At 48.4% G+C, this 19,048-nt stretch overlaps 1 protein-coding gene across 4 annotated transcripts in view; it reads right to left on the bottom strand.

Moving 5' to 3' along the window:
* LOC110405370 (rho GTPase-activating protein 7-like) overlaps nucleotides 1–19,048 on the bottom strand; it is a 38,835-nt gene that overhangs the window by 17,993 nt on the left and 1,794 nt on the right. For 3 of the 4 annotated variants that reach the window (XM_021410605.1, XM_021410606.1, XM_021410604.1), the window contains exon 2: nucleotides 12,546–15,992. In XM_021410605.1, coding sequence (XP_021266280.1) covers nucleotides 12,546–12,552 — 7 coding nt within the window. In that variant the 5' untranslated portion in view covers nucleotides 12,553–15,992. Of the gene's footprint in view, nucleotides 1–12,545; nucleotides 15,993–16,466; nucleotides 17,091–19,048 lie in introns of those variants that run through there. The other variant, XM_021410603.1, reaches the window with a different exon arrangement.

The raw sequence follows: 19,048 nt of genomic DNA, 5'->3' as shown, positions 1-19,048 counted from the left end.
ATTTCTATCAGCATTACATGGCTAGAAGACATCCAGAAATGTCAACACTGCCCAAGCTGGGTTGGCCCAAAGTGGACGCAGCACCAAAGCAGCTGCAGCTCACACGAGCTTATGCAAAGCCCTTGGCAAGCATCTTACAGGCTGCTGGCACTCCAGGCAGCAAATCCTACATGAGACTAGCTAAATGCTTACAGAGCAACTGACTGAGACACTGAATATTCATCGTGGTTTAGTCATGACTTTCATTTTAGGAAACAGTAAAGAACCTGAAGCCTGCACTGAAGCCACCACCAGTCAGTCTTGGTTCTGGAACGGCTGGCAAGGTCCTTCAGCCTTTCCTGGCTTCTCTCCTGGCAGGGCTGGCAGCACCTGTTTTGGCTGAGAAAGCACTGCCAGATCCAGGTACAGGTCTGGCAACCGCCTGAGCCTTGGTGCTGTCTCACACAGCATCGTGGAGACAAGACAAAAGCCCCACTGGATTTTAAGTCCCATTTAATGTACGTTAAAGATGTGTGGCTGTATCTTCCATAGCACCTGCAGATGATCACAAGGTGCCCACTACCAACTGACAGGTGTAAAGTGCATCCAGCATCCACACACTACCACAGATCAACCTGAGCCTGTAACACCTGACGATTTCAAAGCCTTTCATTTTGGTTATTAAACTACTTTGTCTTTATAGACTTTCTAAACTCAAAAGAACATTATTTCACATTCTGGATTTGAGGATGACGCTCAGAGAATAAATACTGAGACTCAAACACCCAAACCACTAAAACCCATTAACAAAAGCATTTCAGATCAAAAGATCACATTTTTACCTTGGCTGCCTCCAGATTTCAGTACTACTCAATCCTTCCTTAAGACTGAACTAAACCTCGATGCCAGCCTAATCATGATGGGAGGTTATGGTCTTATTTATGCCCAGGCACAACACAACTCCTAATTTCTTGAACCAAATAATTTTCCCTTAGATGGGCTGGCTGTGTAGGCTGTTTCAAGACATGGAGTTGGCAGGTCACAACAGGACGTGCTGTCCTCAGAGACTGCTGACAAGAAGTAAGAAGTGGGCTTCAACTCTTCAGTTTACTTTTAAGCAACAAGACAGTTAAAGCTGGTTAAGTCAGAATAGTAGAAAATGTATACACCATTTCTTCTGATAACCAAATATACACAAAATTACTTGTGACATTACAAATGCCACAGGCTGGTACAAAGTAAGATTTGGAAGGCACCTCATCTACCTAGTCAAGGTAGCAAGTTTACACTCCATTTCTTAAAGTTGTTAGAAAGATCAAGAAAATAATGCATTACCCTGCTGATACTAAGACACAGCACGTGCTGTCACCTTGTAAGGTGTGCCCTGCAGAAGTGTTCTCACTTTGTACAAAATATACCGAGTTCATATTTTGGACAACACAAGCCTTTCTCAGTACGTCTGTTCTGCAAAGAAGATACCGTCTCTATGACCACCAGTGGCAGTGAAGTGAAAGGAGTCAGGCTGCCTGATTCCTGTCAGATTCTCTTTCCAATACATACAAAGTAAACACGCAAAGTAGGAACCTGGATTTCAGCCAAAGTCACTTATCAGATGTGCCATTCTCCATAGGTGCAAACCCACCAAGAACAAACTGGTAGCCAAGTGTGTGCTGCAGTTCACATGCTGCCAAAAGTTTACTGTCATTTACCTTTGCCCAGAAAATGCTGCGACCTAGTTTGGTGACAGAAGGATTTGTCATGTTTTTCCATGTTTAGGAGTGGCTCCAGCTGGCCCCAGGGCATACTGTGCACTTCTCACCATGGCACTCAGTCAGGCCCTACCTCAGTAACAGAGCGAGGGAGCATCCAGGCTGGTAGGTAGCTTTGGATCAGTATTACTTACTCAACTCTTCCCTTGCTACAGATTTTTGCTGTTTTTCTGAAGGAGATAGCATGAAAATACAAAGTATTCCAACATTCCTTCTTTCCTCCTCCCAAGAAATACCCCACTTCATCTTTAAGAAGTAAGAACAGCAAAAGGGAGAAAAAAAAAACAAAAATGGGCACTGCTCTCTTGCCAGCATAAGCAGTGACAGCACCCACATTAAAAATTTTACCATTAATGGCTCCAATATAAAGCCTTCTGGATGATCTATGGAAGCCCCGCAATCAGAAGTCTTACAAGCTTTGCTCAGCCACATTTCCAATCGATGGTTTTCTGATGAGAGGGGAGTTGCCCTCACTTGTATCATCATATTTAGAAATCCATTTAAGTCCCTTTGAAGTCACTTGAATGATCACTTCTGAAAGGTTATAAAAAATGCAGCTAAGCCATATTTGTTATTTCTGTGAAGTCTGGAAAGTGTAAATGCTTAAATCATCAACCAAGCGCATAGCATTCATATTCACCACACTTTTTAAAAGCATACTTAGCATACCACTGAGAAAGATTACTCCGCTGACGGAAGTCAAGTGCCTGGATTAATTTAAAGGAGTGTATTTCACAATCCATCATTCCAGAACAGGAGAACAAGGAACTGCACAGTTAAATTAAATGGTGAGTTACTCAGGAACATATCAAAGGAAATTCATCTCTGCACCGTGTCTAGTTCAGACGTGAAATTCAGGGCTGACACGACCCAAAGCTGAGCAGTCTAGCTGGATTTAACAAAAGACTTCTTTATTTACTTGCACTCACACACAACATGCAAAGTGACAAGTTATCTGGATTGTGACACAAGCGAGCAGTTTCAGGCCAGCATCCTTCAAGGACTCTTTGAAAGAGAACAAGCATAGAGGAAACAGCCTGGGAATGGTGGGCCAGAAGCAAAAGCAGCTTTACAGATACTACCCAAAGCATAAAATTCTCAGAGTATTTTTAACTCTTTTTTTTTTTTTTTTTTTAGTATCTTTAAATAACTTCTCTCTGTTCCATTTTTCCCACCAGCTCTTCTCCTCCATTTTCCCTTTGAATTTTGAGCTTTTTAATCCCTGGACTCACACAGATATATTTAACCCAAACTTCTCACTGCAGGAGAAACAGTACTTTGAAACAGAACATCTCAGTGAAATGCAAGTTCCTTTAAAACCATGCAATCTTTAAAACTAAATTGCAACATTCCCCCCATAGCACAGTATTTAACAACATTCCAGGGGAAAAAAAAAGTCATATTTCACCATGGAAATGTATGCTTACAGGTCAGTGCACTTGTACCTCTAAGCTGGGAAGTCGTGCTGAGTCAGTCATCTTACAACCTTGTAAACATCAACAGACAGCTACTAGCTGTGACCCGACACTCGTCCCTGCACCACAGTTAGCAAACATTCCAAGCTGGTGTCATCTTTGATAGCAATAGCTTATTCCTCCTTATCCAGCTTGATGGATTTGGGCATATCTCATAAACTTCATACACAAACAGCACACTGTGAAAAGCACCAGAGTGCTGGAGAAGGCATTGCTCTGGAGAGCTGTGCTGACTGAGAGGGCAAAGTGAGAGAGCAGATGTTGCTGCTGGCCAAGGTCACACAGCTGAGCACAAAACCCTCCTTGCACAACTCACCCTTTAGGGCAACCTGCTGCAGCACATAGTCTTGTTGCAAACCAGCATGGGGTATCATCTCCATCATCTTAGGGTGATTAATCTCTCTATTTCAAATGGTACCTTCTGCCAAAATAGCAACCATTTATTTTTATAGGTTTGGCAAAACACCTTTTCCTTTTATGGTCTTGGCCAAAATCAGTCCGATTTTTCAGGTTGATTGGGCATTTGGCAGTAATGCACCTAAATGGCTTTCTAGTGCCGTATGATAACTGAGTGCTGCCACAAGAAGATTTATGGCACTAAGCCCCAGGTAAGGATGCTCCATTTTCCTGCAGACTGATTAGCACTGTCTATTTCAGTGATTTAAGTGTTTTCTCAAAGAAGGCATTCCAAGAGCTGAAATGGATACATATTGTCAGCTCCTGGCAGTTTAAGTGCAAACAGCTGCCCTGAAAGCTCTGCACCCTACCACAAAGAGATGAGCCTCTGTGAAAGCGAGTCAATCAAAGGAGATAAATCTCTGTGTCAGCTCCAATTATTGAGATTCTCCAGCTAACTCAGGGAATCACAGACATTAGACTGGCTTTAAATGCCCACGTGGTCGGGACTATCCCATTGCTCCTGGGAGGCAATTTCACTGCCTGACAGATCAAGAGGCTTTTCTCAGCTAGTTAATTCCAATTAAGTTTTTCCTCTCAATTTCATCCTACTATCCATTATCCTCAGTCAGCTACCCTTAGCAATTCCTCCCCTGCCACGCTGCTTGTGTTAAGAGTCCTGGAAATGGTGACATTATTACAAGTACCTGGTGATGAGACCCATGAGACCTCTGAGTGCTACAGCCTCAGAGCAAAGAAAGCTAAGGCCATTTAATCAAGCCATACACTTTAATTTAGGCATACAGCTAACCCCCTCTTTGTTATTCCCTATGCGTTGTCATTTTTCTTCTGATAAGCTTGGTTTCTTCTGACTATCCCGACTACAGATGGATACCCAAGTGTGAGGTGTGATGGTGCAGCCTTAGAAAAGAGCTGCCGCAGAATCAGCTCCTGCTGTCCATCTAGAAGTTCACAAGCACCAGTGTCCCGGAACACTTCGCGAGTAGAGGTAACATAGCACAAAAGAGGACTACTTTTTTCCTGCCATACTACTGTGTCATCAACTTCACATAAAATGTATTACATTAAAGAATTCCTTTCCTCACCCCTCCAGAAATTACTTGGAATAGACAGACTTTGTGGCACTTTCTAAGGTCAGCACCACCGGATCATCTCAAAGAAAAAGAGCCGTTTTGAAGGCCAGTAGAATCAGCTATATGTTTTCAGTAGATAATACTTTGAAAATGAAATTAAAAACAAAGCAGTGTTTTTGGCAAAGTTCCATTTTCCCCTTGGATTTGTTCTCTATTGATAAAATTATACGCGTCGAAGCCAAAATACACTCCTGAGGCCATTTACAACCCAGCTGCACACTGCTCTTGAGATGGGACGGTCACACCGCTCCCCAGCTCCCCTTCCCGTACCCACGTTGCCACCTTTCTCACACTCTCAGGAAGACAAATGTAATGAAAATAATGTGTAAACATATTCCCCCAGCACAGGAAGTTCACAGGTTTTTCCAAGTCTATTTCAAGACCCAGGAGGAATTCAGCTATTTTTTCCCCCCCTCTCCTCAACACAGCAGCGAGCGTCACAGGGCAGCATACTCCTTAGGGGAAACAAAACCCTTTGCAAGGAGGAGCAGGAGCAAGCACAGACACACTGCCCTCAAGGAGCTGTCCCTATCCATGGGCCCTGAAGGATGAGACCACACGTACAGGAGGAGCTGGTTGTTGTCGCTGTGTGGCCACTCAATAACCTCTGACCACTGTGACTGGGAGAAGTGGGAAACGTTCCAGGAGGGCAGGAGGACTCTGGAAACTAATGATCAGTCAGCCTCAAATCAGAGAGGGAAGGTGATGAAGCAGCTAGACCTGGAAACCATTTCCAGATATATGAGCAACGAGAAAATCATCACAAGTAGACAACTTGGAATCACCAATAGAAGTCATGCTTGACCAACTTGGTAAGCTTCTATGATCAAACAACCATGTCCGGTGCTGGACTCCCCAAGGGAGACATGGAGCTACTGGAAATACTTCAGCAAAAGGTTATTAAGATGATGAAGGGGTTGCAACGTTTCCCACATGAGGAAAAGCTAAGGGAGCCAAGACTGTCCAGCCCAAGGAAGGCACAGGAGAATCTCATCAACACATACAAATACCTGAAGAAGAGAGAGTGCAAAGAGCAGAGAGTCAGACTTTCAGTGGTGTCTAATAAAGGTAACAGCACAAACTAAAACAGAGGAGGTTCTGTCTGACCATCAGGAAGCACTTCTGTGCTGTGCAGATGATGGAGCACTGGCACAGTTGCCCAGAGAGCGTCTGGACTCTCCTCCTTTGAGAGCTTCAAAAGCCACCTGGACACGTTCCTGGACATCTGCTCCGGGCGGCCCTACTGGACAGGGGCTGGGCCAGAGGGACACAGAGGTCCCTTCCAACCTCAATCAGTCTGTGATTCGGTGAAGAAAAGCTAGAATCAGACATGGAGAAAACGAGTGCAGACCTTAAAACACTGTCTCATTCCTGCTGTCGCCTCCTGAGCCAGCTAGTCCTCTTTGAATTACATTTCAGCACCTTCATGTAACCACCAGTAACATTTCTAACTGGCCACTGTATGATAATACTTCATCTCTAACACACTCATACCACATCTTAATTATTCTCTGCTCCTGCTTTGAATCATGAGGGTACAGCCTTGGAGAAAGGAAATAAGGTGAAGATACCTGCAAAAAAGGACACCTCCTTCAGCCCTTCTAACTGCACGAGCAGCAGAATAAACTGATTATAAAACCCGCAGACATTTTCTCTGGCAGGACAGAGAAACATACTACTAAGAAAAAGAAAACTGGAAGAATTTCAGAATGATCTGTTTGTAACCAAATAGCTGCTCTCAGCCAGTATCATGGGTACAGCAGAAAGCACCAAGCCAAAATCTGCCTGTGTTGCACAAACTAAATTCCAGAGGCACTACTCTGAGGTCATCTGAAGTCAAATTCACAGAAGTGGGAAGAAGTTTTGCATAGATTTATTCCTGTGATTAATTTTATACCACATGCCGTCCTACTGAGATCCCAGGGATAAAATGTGTGTATGTTCAAGTCAAGGTTTAAGCTCTGACCTAGATTTACACCAGCATAAGGAACAGCACTACTCAGCACAGTATTTATGTTATTCAGGCCAAAGAAAAAAAAAAAATGTACTGGCAGCTGTGAACAGTCCGAAAATCAAAATCCTGATGGGAAGAGCTTCATGCAGAGGTTTGGCTTGTTATTGCAGCTGACTCTCCACATATCCTTTAGCTTTTTTATTCCCCCTCTTCTCAGAGATAGTTGACCTTAAATGCAAAGGGACAACACGGGTCAGAAAGAGCGTTTATTATGGATGAGCTATTTTTCTTTCATGTTTGCAAAAACTGGCAGGAGTCCTTGTTTCAGCCAGATTTCAGACCCATGGGTGATCTGGAATTTAACATTTCTGTCTCTGTATATAAAAAAAAGCAAGGAAAAGGAAGCAAATTAAAAGAAAATAATCAGAACACAGCTGAGGTCTGATGCTTTTCTTTTTGAAACCATCCAATTCTATCTCCACCCTTGTCTTCATTGAAGTCAGATGACTATTTCAGTGCTTCGAGGGCATGCTATTTAGAAGTCAGGATATTCCTAGAAATTGGATAACACATTTCTACATTGTTTCACAAGCAAGAAACACGAAACCCCTCACAAATTCCAGGAACTAACTTGCATGGCAGTGCTCCTGCTGCAGGCGTTCAGACTATTGGCTCACAGCTCTGCCCTATTAATTGTTGTGCAGAGATGCAGCAGTCAAATCCTTCGCAACGCAGGTCCAGAGGTGGGTACTCTGTATTCTGTACATGTACAGAGAGGACCTCTGGGCAGGGGTGAACTCCTGCTGCTGCCACCACTAAGGTCACGCTCCAGCCTCTCAGCCCCCACCCCTTGTTTTTCATCGGGTCACAAGGACACGTGCCCAGATGCTGCCTCCCTGCCCGCCCCGTGCAGAACGTGGTTTCACAGCAGCCCACCCCGGCTGCAGAGAGCTCTCGGTACCATAAAAGTAACTGCTGAGTGCAGAGGAGAGCTAGAGTTCAGCTCTCGACTGCCAGCGTTGTCCAGATTTGCATCGTTCCACAGATGACCATTCCTCAAGGGTGGGGTTGCAAAGAACATTTTTAGGAAAGGTTTATTTGCGTTTGCATGATCCCCAAACGGTCCTACGGCCAAACCCATCCTGGCTGCTTTTCTAAGCTGTGTTTGCTATCAAATAACAGACAAAACCAAGCAGCAAGTTCTTAAAATATTCAGAAAACAGGCTTACTTTTTGCCCATGTTATTTCACAGAAACCTTCCAATGAAGTTAAGGAAAAACAAAGTTGTTCATTATACAAGCACGCACAAGAGGAAACACTAAGAATCTTAGCAAACCAGGGGCCAATCCTAGCAACATAAGAGGCTCTACCCACACCTCTTCTTTGGCCACTCACCCTTTAGAAGACCTTTCTTCAAGTGCATACCACTCCTTGATTGAATGCCCCACACACAGCACACGGAGGGGACTGCAAGAGAGCAGCACAACACAGCCCTCCAAAGCAGCTCCCCAGCAGCTCCAAGGAAGCTGTCATTAGGTTCAGAGTAGAGATAAAATAGTTAAGTCTTGAAGAACACATTTCAATGCACAGTGGTTTTCACTTTCAGGCATTCTCCCCCACCAGCGTGAGCATACATTAAATTTGTGCATACTTAATGTGCAGCAGCAGTCAGGTTGGAGCAGCATGGGGCACTTGGCTGGAAATTCAGGTATTCGTGTGATGTCAGGCCCTGGAAGTGAAGCTAGGGCGATGTTTTCAAAAGTACCTACATCTGCTTCACTTTCTAAGCTCCACTAAAACTTGCTTGAGGTGAATTTAATGGAACTAAGGCCCCCAAATCTCTTTTGTGCTAGATTCTGTCTTCAAATTTAGCAATAAAAAGCAAGCAGACTCTGCTTGGAAAGTCTACACTGTTGAGTATAAAGCAGGAGTCTGGATAGCATGAACATGAGCATAACTGAGCACAGCTCCTTTGAACTGTAAAGGTTTATTTCACGTGGCACTCACAGCCACACAGCAAATCTATGGGCAAGCCCGACGCACAGCCCTCAGGGCATATTACATGCAATCAGACATAGGAGTAATCGAGTAACTGAAGAGACTTAAAAGTAGCATTACATCAACTTAACGTATGGCTAGAAAAGGGGATAAGGAGGCTCGGGGATTTGCTGAAAGAGTCAAGAGCAGAGCTGACATTTGGTCAGAACAGCCGATTTCATCACACTGGTAACCTGGCACTGGAAAGCCTGCTACTAACTTATACTTCATAAAACTTCTGGTTTTAGCATCATCGTTCTCACTGTCCACTAGTGGAAATAGTAAAGTTCTGAACTCAAAGAACACCTCTCACAGAACATCACTGTTTTGCTGCAAGGCACCCAGTGCTTTGGCTCGGAGCTCGTACGGGCACAGGGCTGACAGCGGCTGCTGGGCAAGTGAGAGCCAGCCCCCGAGCTGCCGGCCCAGCAGCGTGCTGCTCACCAGCCCTACCTGACACCTCGCTTCCCATTTCAGCTGCCAAAACTGTATCTATGGTTTTGAAGTACTTCCTGTTTCCTCATTTGAATGGTTTTCTCAGCCATTTTCCCACTCGGATGCACAAGCATATTTAGAAAGACATCTAAACAGGAAGAGAGCTGACCTCTTCTCCCTGGAGATCGTGTGCTCGCTTCTCCTGGCACCAGAACATCGCTCAAGTGCCAACTTCCACAGTGACTCCAGGACACGCTGAGGGGTGGATCCCTCACCTTGTGATTGCACGTGGGCTCCACTTGTGTGTGCGGGAGGGTGGCACTGTCCAGCAGGTCTGCTTCTCTGAGATGGCACCAGTCTAGTCCCCAGGTCAGGGAGGAAGCACCCACAGCCACTGCAATCTCTGGAAGAACGCCCATGGGCTCACGTGGCCTGACAGCAGGCCAAATACTTATTTCTGGTAGATACTAGCAGCTCCTCTCCTGTGCACTTTTACATGGCACAGAACCCTTTTGGGGTTTTGGCCAGAGGGAGCTGTGGGAGCACGCAAGGCACTAGGAGGGATTTGCTTGGTAAATTCTGCTTGCTAGGCTCTGTATTCAGCTCTTCTGCTGGGGTGAATCAAATGCTGACACAGTGCAAGAGCGCAAAAGTCATAAGCAAAAGGAAAGGCAGGGACCTGCAGGTTTCTGTGCTCACATATTTTCCCTGCAGAGCACTAGGCTTGTTATCTGCACTTTCCTTAAGAAGCCCTAATGTGCCTAGAAATTACATTTCATATACATGCTATATATATATAATGTGCAAGTGTGAGGGCCTTGCAGCAGTTTAGTCACACTGCAGAATTTAAGATCAGTGATAACTGCAGAAAATTAGGTTTATGTTAATTGCATGATCTTTCTTCCCCCCCCAGAGACTTCTCCTTCCAAGTCCCAGAACCACCCCAAATAACCAAGCCTGCTGGAAAATGCCACCACATCACTTCAGTCTCTGTGCAGAAGGAGACCTCCCAGCCACAGCCATCACCGCTGGCAGCAGTGCCCCAGCCACCAGCTCTGGACCCTGGTGGCACAGGGTAGGTGGCACTGGGCTGCTCCAACACACGCAGGGGTGCTGCGTTCTGTATTGCCTTGAACAATTTGAAGCATTTCTTCCAGGGAAGGAGAACATGGCCTAGGTCAGCCCCCGAGAGCCAACCACCATCTCCTCTGCTAGAACCTTGCTAAGGCTCTGCAAACTTGGGTGGGACAGCCTAGGGAAGATTTTGCCGTTTTTCCTGGTGTGCATACACAGCTCACTTTGCCTCCCTTCCGCACGCATCCTGAGCATCACCTTGTCAGCCCAACCAAACAGAAATCATGCTGCTCCAAAACCCAGACAGGCCGCACCATTTCCCAGAGCCAAAACTATACAATCCCAGACAAAACAAAGTAATAATGTGTTACTGGTCAGAAAGACTCATGGTTTGAAAATTAATAGAAGGGAGTAGTTAGCAGCCGTCCCCCATCTGCCAGTCTGCTCCAGGGGAAGCGATGCCCTCTGTGCATTGCAGCACCATGTCTGACACACCGGTCACAAGTTGTCATTTAGATTTATCCAAGTGCTTTGTTTAATGTCCGACCGGCTTGGAAGCAGCTCAAGGCAGATCCCTGTAGTTTCTCCTTAAAGCTACTTTAAACAGCTCTCTAGCTTCAGTAATTAGTAGTGTGTTAAGTTAAAGCCCTGAACATACAGAGCCCTGCGCTGACAAGGGACACTGGGTCTGCAGCACCAGCAGGACAACAACTGCAAGAGCAAGTCTGCTACACACTGAAGGGCACTGAAGTTTAAATAAGTTTTCCTTCTGGATTTTGAAATCCACAGGATTTTTATGAATGTTTTTACCAAGTTATGGATCCTTTTGGAAAACCCTTACGCTTTGTGAGAGCGCCTTTGTCATGAAGCAAGGCACATGCTTACGGAGCAGGCAGAAACGGCAGGAGAAGAGCCTTGCTTGTTGGATATGGGGGAAAGGAAGCAGGGCTGGTGTGGGGCAGGCAGCAGCTCATCCTTTCACACTGCAATTCATTCATTCATTCATTCAGCAACCCCATCACGCTGTACTCTACAGCCTTTCAGCTGTATACCCACTTTTAATATAACTTCAGGAAGTTTAGGAGAAGATTTCACACCCCATCACCAGCCCGTGCAGCCCCAACCAAGCGTACGTTCCACCACCGTTCAATGCAACACTCAACACACCTCCACGTTCAGTTAGCACTGCTCTGCTGTCAAACCGATCTGCCGTTCAGCTGGACCCAGAGCCGCAGCAGCGCCGCGTGCCGTGCTCCGCCATTGGCTGCGTGAAGCACCCCCAGCCCGCAGCAGCACCAGGCCTGCATCACCCACCCGTCAGCCCCCGCCACGGTTCCCTTGGTGCTCCAGCCTTTCTGGAGGCCGTTCAGTTTCATGCACCGCCACCAGTGACATCTTCAGTGTTAGTCTGAACGGCGATGCAGCAATTAAACCAATAGGCTTTGCCTAACGAAGGGAGAGGCCCCATGACGCGCAGCCGGACTGCGGGCTGCTCACTGAGAAGAGAAAAGCAGCAGTTCCCGAACACCACGTGCAACGCGGAGGAGGTCACGTTTCAAAGGACGGTCAGGTTTCGGAGGATCCTGGCCGCACTGCACCCCGACGCGAGCAGCCCTCCCGCGCTGGGGCAGCACTCCAGCGCACACCTAGCACCGGGGCCATTCTCACGTTTCGCAGCTCACACCATCAGTGCGTTCATTCCCGAAGATCGGTGATCTCCCCCTAAAGCGACGCACGCCCTACAGCAACCGCGAGCCGCCCCGGCCCGGGACCTCCCCGCTGCCGGGTGACGCGGGGCGACGAGAAGCAAAAGGACTCCAAACTTGGCCGGAGAGCCTCAGCACGCAGAAGGCTGCAAACGCAGCTTGATTTATCCTGCAGGGAGGCACGGAATGCGCTTTCATCCCACGCCGTGGCCCCGGCCAGCGGGCCTCGAAACGCGGCCGGGGAGCGCCGCGTCCCCGTGTCCCCGCCGTGCGGGCGGCTGCTGCCCCCCAGAGGCGACGCGTGCCCAGCTCGGTGCCGCCGCGCGAGGCGCCCGGTGCCGCCCGGACGCTGGGTTCGCACTTTCTAAAGACACTTTTATTGCGTGGTTGATTTTTTTTTTCCCCCTAAATTCCTCGCACTGGAAAGTTTTCCACTTTCTATTTAAGCGTGCACCGGCGCAAATCAAGAGACGGTAGCTGCCCCCCAAACACGCCCCGTTGTCTGAAATAGCGCTAGAGGAGGGGGGAAAAAAAAAAGCAAGGAAAAAAGTAAAGCCTGCTCCTACCTGCCATGGAACGAACGGAGCGAGCCGCGTCACGTCCCACAAAGCACCGTCCCGCTGCCCTCCGAACGAGCCGACCCTGCGCTTTAAGGGGAGCGGGCAGATCCCACCCAGCGCGGGGTGGAGAATCCCGGCTGGGAACGGGACGAGCTCAGCTGGGTCACGGCCCCTGCAGCTGCTCGCGGCTCCTCTCCTCGGCGTTCTCCTGCAGCTCCTCCGGCTGCCGTCGCGCACCAGCACCCGCTGCCTGCCTTAGCGGCCCGCGGCAGGACGCGCCGTCAGGAAATCAGCGCAGGAAACGCATCGTTTAGATCGGCTGCAGGACAGAGAGGCACGGCGGGGAGAGGTACTCGAAGCGCTGGAGCTGCAACAGCGAGAAATCCCCGTTTAACTGGAGAGGGGCCCAGCTGAATGAGATCAGCGCGTTCCTGAGTGCACCCCTCCCCGAATCTCAGCTGCCTTCTTACCAAAGGCAGCGGGGAGAAATCAGCTAAACGTAGTGTTCTACGCTGATACTGCTTCACGCGGCAAGGATTACTTTTCTCTCAGACAGCCTCTGTCGAATTCATTCTGGATGGAGTGCGGGCAGCTGATCCCGGGTTGAATTTATTTTGCAATAAAAACCGAGCGATCGGGTGCACCCCAGCACGTGCTGCCCCACGCTGGGCCCAAGCGCAGGTGTGAGGCTGTGCCCAGGGAGCAGCCGGCCCAGCACCCGCAGTGCTGCACGGGCTCTCAGCTGTGACAGAGCAGGGGGTGCCAGCAGCACGTCAGGGCTCTGAATCAGTTATTACTCCCCATGTGTGCTTACTCACAGTTTGGGACCTATTCCCTTCTCCCTCAAGATTTGCCGTGTTAAGCCATAGGTGAGGCATGGTTTTCATTAAAAATCAATTTAAAGAAATATTGTATCAAAGAATGATAACTCAACCATTTTTTTTTTTTTGAACTATGAGAGACAAAAATGAAGCCCATTTCCCAGCTCGCTGCTCTCCCTCAGGCTGTTTAAGCCTCCAGCTCTCCTGTTTCCATCTTGCCTTCCAGGCACCTGGAGCAGCCCAGCAAACCCCAGCCAGCTGCCCTGCATCAGCCCTTATCAGGGTACACCTGCAGGACCTCATTAGCACTGATTTTGGCTCCTAACACTAACACTGAGCAGCTGTAGTAACATTATCTTTTCAAAAGCAGTAAGAAAAGCCTCCATCAGCTGCCAATCAGGTGCAGGGGTCTCTGTCTCACCCCTAGCAAGCCCCTCCCCACCTCTTCCTCCCTCTACCCAACCTGCTGCTCCAGGACAGGCAGCTAATTGGTAGCCTACAAGAAGCAGAGACCCTGGGCCCTTCAGCAGGTGCAGAATTGCCATTTGTTCACACACTGTGCCTTAATTTATTCTTGGCTCTCCTCCCACCTGGGGGTCCTGCCAGCTGTCCCCCAGCAGCACTACTGATGCATTTGATGTGGGGTTTTGGTGCTGATGGGCTGTGCTGGGAGCTGGCTGGGGCAACCACTGGGGCTCTGCCTCGGACCTTGAAGAGGGGTGAGAAAATATTTTCCAGAGGTATTCCCCCTTCTTCCTCCTCGTAAGCAGCCTGATCCTATCGCCCCAGTGCTCTGGGGGTGAATGTCAGCTTCTGGGTAGGGCTGAGGGATCTGCAGTAGCAAGCTTTTAATTCCTTCTGACACAGCCGTCCTGAAGGAATAGTCTGTTCTGACCCCAGAAATCAGACGGAACACAAACCCGGAGAGGAGGGCCGCATCTGACGGGGCAGTGGCTGCTTCTGGAGCAGGCAGTGTTGCAGGACAGTAGCCCACAGCCCCGTGACACAGACGTGGTCCTCGGTCCTTCCCAGCCATGCCATGAGCACAGCTGGTTAAGGTGCTTCAAAGGAAGAAACTGTAGGACTGACAAAAATATCCCCCAAATGGAGCTTTGCCAATCATTTTCTACATTGTTATAAAATGTCCCTCTCTTTCTTGTCATCTTGTAGGGCTGAATAACTTCAGCAGTGTCTGAGCAGAGCAATGGTGTGGTCCAGAAATCAGCCCAGCAATCAGAAACTGTTGTAACCGCCTGTGGTAACCTCTGCTGAGCCTTTCTTTAAATCACAAATGCCCTGCAGGGAGGTGGAAAAACATTTATCTTCATAATTGCCTTCCACTAGTCCGTCCAGCAGCGCAAAGAGAAGAGCAGGAGGACCAAATTATTGCCTTCAGATGAGAAACGCAGCTGGAGAAATCTCTCTCCAGTTCTGCTCGGCCCAAACAGGGCCCTGCCCCGGGCTCCAAGGGATACCAGGCTGTCCTCCACACGTTGCCTCCTGATCCTCAGTGTACTTGAGGAACAATTCCTTCTCCTTATCAGCTGATACAGCCCTCCTGTGACAAACCCCAGGTTCCTCACACAGCACCGGGCTGTGTCTGGATGCCTCCCATCCCCCACAGCCCACAGGGAGCCGTCCCCAGAGGCCGCCTGACCCCCGCCTCCTTCCCGGCCTGCGGGCCCTCACAGGAACAGTGCGGGATATTTTTAGCTTGTGTACAGAGAGCAGTACATCTGGGTGCAGCTCACGGCCAGCAGCACGAGGGGCTGCCGCCATCCAGGCAGCGACATGGCAGCCGTGTGCCTGGGTGCTGGGGAAGGAGAGGGAGTCAAAAGAGCATTGGAGCTGGGAGAGGCTATCAGGTGGGTTCCTCCCAGTCTGAATTGCTGTGATCACACCACAGCTGATGCCGGAACACCAGCGAATGCATTTGCTGTTCCCTCAACTCTTGGACTTTCTATTCCAGTCAGGAGGTTTTGGTGTGGACAGTGCTGTAGCTCCTTCCCTGAATGCGCTACAGGCAAATGCCCTGCTGCAGAATGCCAGCACGACTCACAAAGCAGCAGCATTCACGAGGAGCGTGCTTCCCGGAAGTAGTCCTGTGTTCATTCCTTAGTCGAGACCACAGCCCAGGTGCCTCATTCCCACCAGCACAGGATTGCAGCCCCTCAGACCAACCTGAAGGCACCTTTCCCTCACACTCCTCCAGCAGACATTCCTCGCAGTGCTGTCCAAGGGCTTGGCACTGTTGCTGAGAGCTCACCACACTCCACGCTCGCTGCTGTACTTGCTGCCTCTATAAAGGGGAACCGAATAATGCTGAGGCCTTGCAGACCCATTTTTTGTACAGAAATGCAGGCTGGATCTGAAGCAGGAAGACACAGGAAAAAAGTCTTCTAGAAAGTGCAGCTCCCTGCTAGCTGCCTCTGCTCCTTATGAGCAAACTCCAGAGCCAAGGCTGGGACTGCCAGGCACCAGCACAGGGCTGGGAAGATGACTTCATTAGTGTCTCTCAGCAGATGGGAACCTGAGGGCTGCAGCATGGCGGCTGGCAGGGATGGCAGTCGTGCAGAAGCTGCGAGCTGGAGCATTTTGTGTCCTGTCCTCAGGGCTGCCACGTGCTGCAGACCTGCAGAGAGCAGTCATTCTCAGTTGGGTGTAGCAATGTGCCTATTACAAAGCTGAGCACACCGATGGTTTTTTGGACTATTAGATATTCAAAATCATCATCATGATCAACAGAAAGCACGAAGCACGTGCTTCATTTCAGAGACAGTTGTGAAGGGTTAATTCATACGTGATGAGAACTAAACATTCCTTGCCAGTGTTCTCCAGGTACGGCTCAGCAGTAGGAACTGCTGAACCTGCAGTTCTGTGTCCCATCAGGAATTACACTGGGCCCATCAGGGGTGATGCTGTACATTTCTCCCTCTAAAGAAAATTTGCATGTGGTTCAGAGAACAGGAAGTCACAGAGACTGAGGAAGACCAAGCGTGGGGATGGGCAGAGAAAAGGGAAAGAGAAAACACAGGTGGAGGTCACCTATAGAAAGCTGCTCCGTTTTTATGGTTGCTGTGGGTGGGTGGGAATCTGGAGCACTCACCTGCAATTTCATGGGGTTATCCCAGCTGTAACAAAAGAAAATCTGTCTAATAAAGAAAAAAAAAAAAAAGAACAGTGAGGCTGTGCACAAAACGGAACTGAAGTTCTTCCTGCTATCTCTCTGACATGACCTAGGCTAAAACAGGATACAAGCTAAAAATAAAGCTACAGCTGGGGAAAAGCAGAAGAGCTGCTCCACTTTCTTGGGAGCTTCTCACAATGACATCTCTGTCGTGGGACTGCTGCAAGGGCTGAAATGCTTCCAGCAGCAGAAGGCAATCCTGGGATGGAGCAAACATCCTTTGTCAGCACATGCGTTTAGGAAACTTTGGCCTTCTTAAATTTTCCAGAATGTGAAAGTATCAGATCTGAACAACAACCAAAGCCAACAACTTCTTATTGCAGCCCCTGCAAAAGCAATCTGCCCATGTCCATGGAATTACAGGCCAAGATGCAACTATTCTCACGTAGCGTTTAGCATTTCCCTTGCAGAGAACTTGAGTGTTTGCGCATCTGGATTTCATCTGCATCCAAGGGAGCTGTGGGTGGGTGAGTCTTTAGTTCAGGCTGGCTGCAGCTGGTAACGATGTATTTTGATACTGCTGCTCTGCATTATCTCCATTAAATATTTTAAGGGTGTGTGAGCACATGCACTCTATTAAAAAAAAAGAAGAAGAAAAAAAGGAGGAAGTGACAGGGCACTGTTTCTTCTCAGGACTTGCCAAAAGGCACAGGCTATTCACCTCTGTTTCTATTTCACTGCTTTCACCCATGAACAACTGAAGATTAAATACTTTGCCTGGGAGGAAGAGTCACAGATTTTTACAACACCTGATTGTTCTCTAAGCCTGTAGGAAACAGGCTGTCAGGTTTAACTGGAGCACGCTATAAATTATCTTCAGCAAACAGTGCCTTGTGAAAGGCAGCAGCTTATCTGTCAATATATGCCATATGGTGCAGAAGTGGCCGTCCCTCTGTTGGGACATATGCGTTGAGACAAAGTCTCGGGAGTTTTGCTGCACTTGTAATTGCAGATTAAAAATAAAAAAGATATCAGAGTAGTGCTTTCAAATTAGCAGTCATTGATTTGTCTCCACGTCCACGTTACTCTCATTTAGCTTTAGCTAAGCACCTGTCTGTTTGCGCTCAGAGCGCTGAAAGATGGAAAGCCAAAGGCAGCAAAGGGGCTGGGATCCTTTGGCTCTCATGGCCAAAGCAGGGCTGCTGGACACCTTGCAGTGCCCACCTCGACACCTCGGGGGCTTTATGGGTTGCAGAGGGGCTTCAAAATTCATCTCAAAGCAAGGCTGAGGCATTTGCAGAATACTTTCATGCACTTGGACATCCTCCAGGAACACACTCCGCATTTTCAGACTGCTCCTTCAACCATGAAGCTACAAGTGCTTCCATACAGCACCGGCACTTAGAACTGCACAAAGATGTGCCCACAGCATGGCAAAGTGAGAAATTAGGATTCATGCGGGGTTGCTGATCTGAAAGAGTTTCTAGCATTACAGTATCTGTTAGCATGAGAGAAAAAATACAGTCCTCCCAGGGATGAAAGTCTCCAGGCAGCCTGCCTGGAAGCAAAAAGAGCTCTGGCAAAATCACAGGATTTCTGAATGCTGCAGGACCTGGGGCATGTCTCCCGCTCAGATGGGGGCCCACTGAAGTCTCTGCCAGGCATGGACTACAGAGGATGCGGTGTCCGGGTGTCCGCTGGTAGGGATGGACAGACATAAGATGTTACCAGAGAATGTGAGAGTGGTGACAACACATTTTGCAGCTCTCACTAAGAGACAAACTGAATCCTGCTCCTGCTGGAAACGCTAACCCAGATATCACATCCAAACATGATGTGTTTTTCCCTCTCTGGCAGCTGGAGCAGGAGAGTGAGGAAGCAAGCATCTGGCACATTTAAAGGAATGTTTACTAATTACCAGATCGTTGGATTAGTACGAGGTGGAAGTCTCTTAGCAGCGGCTGTATGCACAGCACTGAGTGGTGTGCAACCGTGCGGGTCCCCGTGCCGCTGGCTGCGCTGCAGCTCCTGTTTCAGATCCCTCATTTCCAAAAGCATCAGGGGAACGCACGCCGCCTGCCGCCACCAGGCCAGGAGGACAGCAGCAGAGAGCTGCAGAGAGCTGCAAGCCGCCGTGTCGCAGCCGCAAAAAGGGCAGGAACAGGCAAAGTGCTACACAAAGGCTACAGCTACCATTTCTTTCCACATGAACATTTGCATTAGTGCCAGTAAAGGTGAGGGAACCTCAGGAGCAACGCACGAGGAGCAAGCCATTGGCACAGCAGTCCAAACCCGTCCAGTTTTGTTTCCGTGCATGGACACTGCACAGCAGATAAAGGGCTGACTGTCATCAGCCGAATTCACAGACCCAAGCAGCAGCTGCTTTGTTGGTTATGCAGACAAAGCTTCACTGGACAACGTTTGTGAAAAATTGTTGATATCAATGGAATTAGAGCAGTTCAGTGAAGCCTCCCCTGCTGGACAGCAGATTACTCAGCAATTACTTTTTAATTGACTCGTGATTTTGATAAGGATTTCTTTTTACGGGATAACAGCCATAT

Source organism: Numida meleagris, chromosome 12 (assembly GCF_002078875.1).
Source record: "Numida meleagris isolate 19003 breed g44 Domestic line chromosome 12, NumMel1.0, whole genome shotgun sequence".
Classification (NCBI taxonomy): domain Eukaryota; kingdom Metazoa; phylum Chordata; class Aves; order Galliformes; family Numididae; genus Numida; species Numida meleagris.
Note: the sequence above shows the minus strand (reverse complement) of the source record. Positions and strands in the feature narration are given on the sequence as shown.